We start from the raw sequence: 7,570 nt of genomic DNA, 5'->3' as shown, positions 1-7,570 counted from the left end.
ATTGACCAGAGCAGGACGGGACAAAAGCCGGGCTGGCCTTTGTGCAGGACAATGCCGAGAGCGCGGACAAACAAAAGTGTTGTGGACGGAAAGGCGAAAAAAGTTTGGCCAGACTCCCAGGACTCCCCTGCCATAAACGATGGACTTTGAGCCAAGGACTTGCCGAAGGGGGTGGCCAGCCGAAGGGGGTGGAACGTGCACTTAATTAAAGATAAGAATTAACTGCTGATTAGTAGTTCTTCTTTACACTTGACACTGTGCTGGCGCTAGTCCTTCCGATGCTGCCACTACTCCAATACTCCAGCTACCAGCTACCAGTTCCCAGTTGCCAGCTAACAACTCCTAGCTCCTGGTCCAAGTCAAAGTCCAGGCACGTAGCATCCGCTCCTTCGTCTTGGCCACTGCTGCCTAACGAGGTTTTATTTTTGTTTCCCCAAAAAGTTTGCTTTGCGTTTTCACGGACCTAATGTAGCCAAATGATTTATGCACTTTGCGCAGACACAAATTGGGTGGGGTTGCCGCACATGCACTGGCCGCATTTGCGATAATTGATGTCCAGCCAAGCCTAGGCCTCCTTTTGATACCCTCGCCGAAAATAAGTCGACTTTGGAGCCAAGAATGCCAACCACTAACTCTCTAGAAAAATTCCCTTTACTAAATGATAGTAAAAGATACTTTTATATTTGCGACTTCATTTGAAATCGAGTATCCCTGAGTTTAGCCATTTGTTTTGGTTTGAAAAGAGTATGAACAGCAGCGACTCTGTTTCACCTGCAGCTCTTGTGTATAATTTAATGCTTCTACGTGTTAATCACGGCAATTAATGTGTGCCTCCGCCTTTGTCCACCATCCCACGCCTGGCCCCGCCCCCTCGATTGTCCTTCGAGCACATCCTTCAGCCAGCAACTGAAACAGCAACCGAAACAGATACAGCTACAGATACAGAAACAGACATCGCAGGCAGACACAGATACAGACACATACACATACACATACACAGACGCGAAATGAGCTGAAGATACAGATGCAGACCCATAAATATCTGGCACGTTCAACAAGGCGAAGGGAAAAACTTTCGTTGGCACTTGGCTTAAATGCCTCATTTTCCAGTCATTAAATTTCGCTGGCCGCTCACTGACCAATTTCGTTGGCCATAAAATCGTATCAAAAATGTTGCTGCTACTACAAAACTACAATATGTCCAAGTCAACTTGTTATTGACTCTCTGTCTCGGTTCTGCGAAGGCCTTTGAAATATGTTGACAATGGCGCCAGCAACAAAAGCTAAATATAAATACCCAACCCACCAAAAAAAAAAAAAAACAGCCCCCCATTTATGTTCTCAAATTTTCAACCCCGCAAGGCAATTGACTTTTCGATATGCTTCCTTCTTTTTTTTTTGGAAGCATCAGCAAAAGTCCTCTAGTTTTTTTTCCATAGTTTTTTCCCCCAAATTTGCTGGGGGCCAATTTTTTGGGGGGTGGGAGTGGGGGAAAGCGCGACAAATCAAAGCGTTACAAAGCTGGAAAATGTGTGGAAAAGTTGCAGTGCAATTTATTATATGCTTTTGATTCTGCAAATCTAGCTGATGTTGTTTTTCCTCCTCCATTTTTTTATTTTTTTGGTTGCTTCACGTTGTCGCTAGCACTGCGGAAATGTTAAATATTTGTTATTGCAGTCTAATGTTTCCGGTTTCGCGAAAGACAACAGCCAGGGATTTTTTGAGGCCATGCAAAAGTATGATCGAAGAGTTGCTTACTCATTGTATAAGCATTACAATAAACATACTATATATATTTACATGCAATATAGTGCAGCAGCTTTATCTGAAAAATATCGTGGAAGTTCTGAGTAACTGATTACTGATATCAGCGCCACTTAAATTAAAAGCCCACTAATATACCCAATAGAAGGCTATTCAATATAAAAATGTATTCTGGCAATGAAAACTATTAGCCCCAGTCATAAATCTTCAAGACCAAAGACCGAGCGCCAACGGGAGGGGTTGTGTATGCCACACAAAAAGGAGTGGAGTGCAGTGGGGAGGGAAGGAGAGGAGGGGACTAACCACAAGAACCGAGCTCCATTTGGCTGCACAGACGACAGTGGCAAAGTCTGGGCCAGACATGGCACAATTATGACCATTTCTGATGCATAACGCTGCATCCATAGAGCTTTTAATGCAATAAACAAGCGACTGCAGCGTCATTAACACTGACAGGCAACGGGGTGAGGGGTGTGTGGGTTGCATGGGGGGGGACAGGGAGTGAAGTGCAAAGGGGGGGGAGTGAAGCTGCCAAGGAGCATTCCCGGCCTTTTGTCGCTCACTAATTGTCTGGCCTGGCCGAAATGTGCAGCGCATGCATGCAACGCCATGCAACGCAACGCTCCAATTCAGGTGTGTGTCAGTTGGCCGATGTTGCCACAAAACACTTTGGCGTTGTCAGCTGGCTGCTGGGTACGCGTTGCAAGCAGTGATGCGAATGCCAGCACTTTCACCACAGGGTACAGAATTACTGGATAAAAGGTGGAAATGCTTAACTACCCTGCAATGTGTGTAAGTGTCTTTCAAACGAAGGAAATCAATGAGTTCCTTAAGTTAGTCAGCTAAGTATATTGCATGGTTTTAGTTACTGAATATATAGTGTTGCTGACAGTGTACTTCTCTAGATTTACTACTTTCTTAATAGTACCTAGTTGAAGTAATGGGTACCAAGGCTACCTGCCATCACTGCCATTGAGTAGTTGTGTTAAGGCCGCTGCAGCTGCGAGCTGCTAGTTGTAGCCAAACTCACTTAGCAGCTGACAATGACAGTCGCCTGCCTGCCTTTCTTCTCCCGCACCACCAGCACCACCACCACCAGCAACAGCACCACCACGATTACCACCACCCCCTTCAAGTTCACCTGCGTTAATAGCCGCCTGGCAGCCAAGTGTCTGGGAAAGGCTTTGCCCAGTTGCCTAAACGACATTGTCACTTGCGGTTGGTTGGGCGCACCATCTCCTGCTGCTCGTACGTCCTGCTCGTCCTGTTCGTCCTGCTCGTCCTGCTCGTCCTGATCGTCCTGTTTGCGGCTTCTGCAGTCGAGTTGCCATCGGTTCATGGCAGCTTGAGCAGCAGCGACAATGAGCCACGCTGCTGCTGCCCTGTGTAGTGATAAACATGCGCGCTTTTCGGCACAAATCAATTAGCAATTGAATATTGGCGAACTCAAAGACGGCGCAAATGTCCGACGGCCAAATGACGAGTCAACTGAGTGTGCAACAGCAGGAACAGCAGCCGCTGCTGTCAGCCATCTCCGGAAATAATTATGCGTAAGCCAAGCTCAAAGGCATTGAAATCTGGTAGTATTTGCCATATCAAATTAAATTTAATATAATTAAGGTGCAGCACAGTTAAATCTCGTAGAATTTATTGTTGCAAAGAGAAAGTTAGATAATATAAATAACAAAAGTGGCTTAAGTACTCAATAATAAGTACTTAATAATAATCAAAATGTCATGTTACACAACCTAGTAAACAAAGGGTAGATCAGTTTATATTTATAGTTTATATTTATGTTTCAAGCTCAAAGCCATTAGTAAAGTTTACACTCAATGCCGACACTCTTTAGCAAACTTCTTTGCTGCAATTCAATCGCCTACTTAGTGCTTACTTCTATAGTATTCTACTCGTACTTAATATAAGCAATCGATTAAGAAAGTCTTGCAAGAGTTGAATCAGAAGCAACAGGATTAAAGATTAAGTGAAGGGGTCCTGGAGTGCCGCAGGCAACTGCATTCGCAATCGACCCCTGGCCCAAAGGACAGCCACTGCGGACGCGACTGATACCTCAGGCACTTAGCCGGGCTAATGTGGGGCACAAACAGGAGCGGCGTCTCGGCCACACACAACCACATGCAACACCCCACCCAACTCACTCACTCACTCACCCACCTCTTAACTTGCCTTGCAGTCAAACGCAGCGTGTGCATTACTATCCCAACCACTACGGCCCGAGTCACTACTTGCCGGGCCATTACCACCAAGGACACCAAGGATACCCAGGATACCCAGGATACCAGGGGCAGCAGGGCAGCAGACCACCGCTCCTGGCGGCCGCCAGCAGCCACAACGGTGCTTATGCGGCCACGGCGGCTGGCAGCGGACACTCCGGCTACGGGTAAGCAAAGAGCCACCGCTGCACTGAGAGAAATGCTATGATACTACTAAGAACACTCTGGCTGAATATGAAAAAAAAGAAATAGCTATGAGGGACTATAAGTACTTGAGTTTTTAAACTAATTATAAGACTGGGTAACTAAAGTATCTTAATGTAGTACCACCTATTTCCCACCGTGTCAAAGTCAAAGCGGAATCCCCGTCCAAGTTGCGCGTCTAATGCCAGTTTGAATTTTGCAGCGGCATCGAGCCATCCGTGGAGTACGAGCTGGACCATGACCCCACCTCCTTCCATCCCAGCAGTGCGGGCAGTGGGCCCGCATATCCATCTGCCCACCATGCGCCTGCTGGGCCACCGCCACCTCCGCCGCCTCCGTCCACCAAGTCGTCAAAGAAATCGAAGAAGAGCAACGGCTCGGTGATGAACGCACTGACGCTGCTCTCGTTCTTCTTCTTCGTGAACATGCTGCAGAACTGCCTGAAGGATCACATGGCGGACATGAATCCCACCGTGATGGTGCTCACGGCCAGCGGCACTCGCAACCGTTTCAACAAATTAGCCGAGATGAACTCACGCGAACAGACCTCCACCACGGCCACCGAATCGGTAACAGCAGCGGCAGCAGCATCATCTTGGAATCATCAGGCGGCTGCTTTAGTTCCGGCCGTGGAGCCCAGTGTGCCGCCCTCCATTGTTGCGCCCACGGTGGTGCTGCAATCGCCCTACGGCGGTCACCACACGGAGATGGCTAATAATCAGAGACCACCACACCACCGCCGGCCAACGGAGTACCAGTCGCACCACCCTCAGCAAAAGCCCCACCATGATGATTATGATGATGTTTATAATTACCACGGGCAGCGCAGACCACCGCCTCAGACCTTCTCCACCAGCAGCAATGACGCCGATTTCTATCCTAATCGCACACACATCGACCACTCGTCCCGGCCCGACTTTGAATCGGACTCCAACTCGAACTCGGACGCGGGCGCCGATTACTATCAGCACCACTACAACCCGTATGCCGGTATACAGCCGAGCAGCCACCGGCGGCATCCTTGGTCTTATGGCAGGCAGCGTTACTCATCCGCACCGTGGTCTTCAGCTTCGTTGGGCGCTCAGTCGGGCGTGAGCTCTTACTTGGATAATGCCCAGCGCCGGCAAGGTGATGATGATGACGATGCTCATGGTTATGGCAATGGCTATGGCTATGGCCACAGGGATACGAATAGGAATAGGAATAGGAATAGGAATGGGGATGGAAATAGGGACAGGAATGGGAATGCAGATGCGTACTGGGATGAGGATGAGGATGATGATGATGAGGATGGTCAGCAGCGGCGACACAGCGATGCTTTCTATACTCGCACACGCATTAATTGAATGCAAGAATTCCGCGCACATTTCCATGTTGCATGGTGGGGCATGGTGTGCAGCATTAACCCATTGCACACAACAAAAACGTGGGGGTGGCATAATGTGGATGGGTAAAACGATTTGAATGGATTTTTTGTAGCACAGCCAAAGCAGCGTTTATGGCTTATGGCTTTTTACATGCTGCAAATATTATCTACATATTGCTGGCACTTTAAAAACTAAAATACTGAATTTAACAAGCTTTGATTGTTTATTTTTAGATAAAGTTTAGCTTTGATTGTTGATTTTCAGATAAAGTTTAGCTTCTATTGTTGATTTTCAGATTAAGTTAATATTTTAGTAGGTTCTTTAAGGAAAGCGTATTAACTCTTAACTAGAAAATACCTATAATTTCGTTTAAAGTAACATTGCTCTTAAAACTTTTAAACCAAAATGCACAAGCAAGGGTTAAAAATGCTCAGCTTACATGCACTTATAATTAAAAGCAAACAACGTGCATAAGAGCTGACAAAAAATGAATGTGGAAAAAGGGCGGTGGGGCGTTCGTGGCAGCCAGACACCCGGCAAGTTGGAGTCGTAATGAGAATAAATGCTAATTTGTTGCACAACAAATTAAAAGTGCCCCCAGATTTTTGCCCCGGCGCTTGGCTAAGACTTTATTTTATTGCCTGCCACAGGCAACTAAGTTGCAATTTCCCTCCACACACTTTGTCTAATACAAATCTGTTGCATTGTTACTCGTACCTCCGCTGGCAGTTTACTTATTTAGTGGGATTTCGTTCTTGGCCCCACAATAATCACGGCCAATGAGCCGCAAGAGCAAACTGGTGTCTGTGAGATTGTGGCAGCTGCGGTTTGGGGCAGCTTTAATTAACACATTTAGCGCAATTTAAAATGCATTTCGCCATTTGGCGCGCGTGCACTACAAACAATGCTATCAATTTCAACAACTTTGATTAAACGTCATTTGCAGTTTGCCGTTTGCAGCTTGCAGTTCGCCGTTGCATGTGGTGATGCCTCCGACTGATGCACTCTCTCCTTCTTTTTTTTTTGCCACCATGGCTGGTGGAAAGCCATGGAAAAGGGCTGAAGTTGAAGCTGGCAATTGGCATTGTCAGCGCTTTGGCTGCGTCGCTCCCCTTTTGCTTCATTTGCAATTAAATGCACGCAGCAGCAGATGCAGATGCAGTTGCAGCAGAAGCAGCAGCAGCAGCAGCAGCAGTTGCAGTTGCATTTCGGCCTGCGACTCAGTCGACACTCAAAAGCGTAATTTAAAATTCTCTTGGCTACCATTTTTCGAGGCCCTTTCTTCGCTTTGTGTCGCTGATATGGCTGGTTGCAGTTGCAGGCTGCCAGTTTGCCACGCATCGCGACTGCCTGACTGACTGACTGACTGACTCTGACTCACGGCACGGTCCCCGGCACACGGTGCGTATGAGTTATGCAGCGACTGCATGGAGCAGCCACCAGGAGCAGCACCACCATCACCAGCACCACCATCAGCACCACCCAGCCAAATGAAGTTAATATAAATTTTGCTTTACAACGACGCTGGGCGCACGTGTGTGGCTCTGGCCGTTTATATACATATACGTATGTATGTAACTGCATATAGCGACTCCTGGGCCTGCCATATATTTAAATAAATTTATGACTTTAAGTGCAAAGTGGCAGCTAATGCGTGATTTTTGGAGCCAACACGAGCACGTAACGGGCGTAAGTGCTGCTCAATGGAACTCGAGTTGCGCCAAAAGTGGCTGCCAGCTAGGCGATCGAATCAGTTCATGAAGATCACGGGTTTAGGGATGTATCTTTAAGATATTTATGGCAGTAGCAGAAATGTATATTCTAAGCTTTACTTTCATAGTGGTCTTACCAAAGTTTTTCCAACAATAGTAAAGCACTAATGAAGTGAAAATGATTGCGCTAGAACATTTCAGTACTTACACAAATCTCTAAGATCCCTGATAAGCACTCAATCCGCAGTAAACCCACTGCTGCCAGACCTTTGTGATTTTATTACTGCAGCAA

General features: G+C 47.0%; 1 protein-coding gene across 1 annotated transcript; it reads left to right on the top strand.

Moving 5' to 3' along the window:
- The first annotated feature begins 3,225 nt into the window (after window positions 1-3,225).
- LOC122621958 lies at window positions 3,226-5,545 on the top strand. The gene is made up of 3 exons (XM_043800005.1): window positions 3,226-3,314; window positions 3,956-4,162; window positions 4,402-5,545. The coding sequence occupies exons 1-3, from the start codon at window positions 3,226-3,228 to the stop codon at window positions 5,543-5,545; spliced, it is 1,440 nt and encodes a 479-aa protein (XP_043655940.1).
- Window positions 5,546-7,570: the final 2,025 nt, after the last annotated feature.

The sequence above is a fragment of the Drosophila teissieri genome, chromosome 3R (genome assembly GCF_016746235.2).
Source record: "Drosophila teissieri strain GT53w chromosome 3R, Prin_Dtei_1.1, whole genome shotgun sequence".
Classification (NCBI taxonomy): domain Eukaryota; kingdom Metazoa; phylum Arthropoda; class Insecta; order Diptera; family Drosophilidae; genus Drosophila; species Drosophila teissieri.
The sequence above is the reverse complement of the archived record's forward strand: the minus strand, read 5'-3'. Positions and strand labels throughout refer to the sequence as shown.

What these genes read in the sequence shown, in the direction of transcription:
- LOC122621958 (XM_043800005.1), top strand. Translation starts at nt 3,226, where the DNA reads ATGTCCGACGGCCAAATGACGAGTCAACTGAGTGTGCAACAGCAGGAA. An exon ending in ATCTCCGGAAATAATTATGC is followed by an intron (nt 3,315 to 3,955) that starts GTAAGCCAAGCT and finishes CTTGCCTTGCAG; the next exon opens with TCAAACGCAGCGTGTGCATT. An exon ending in AGCGGACACTCCGGCTACGG is followed by an intron (nt 4,163 to 4,401) that starts GTAAGCAAAGAG and finishes TGAATTTTGCAG; the next exon opens with CGGCATCGAGCCATCCGTGG.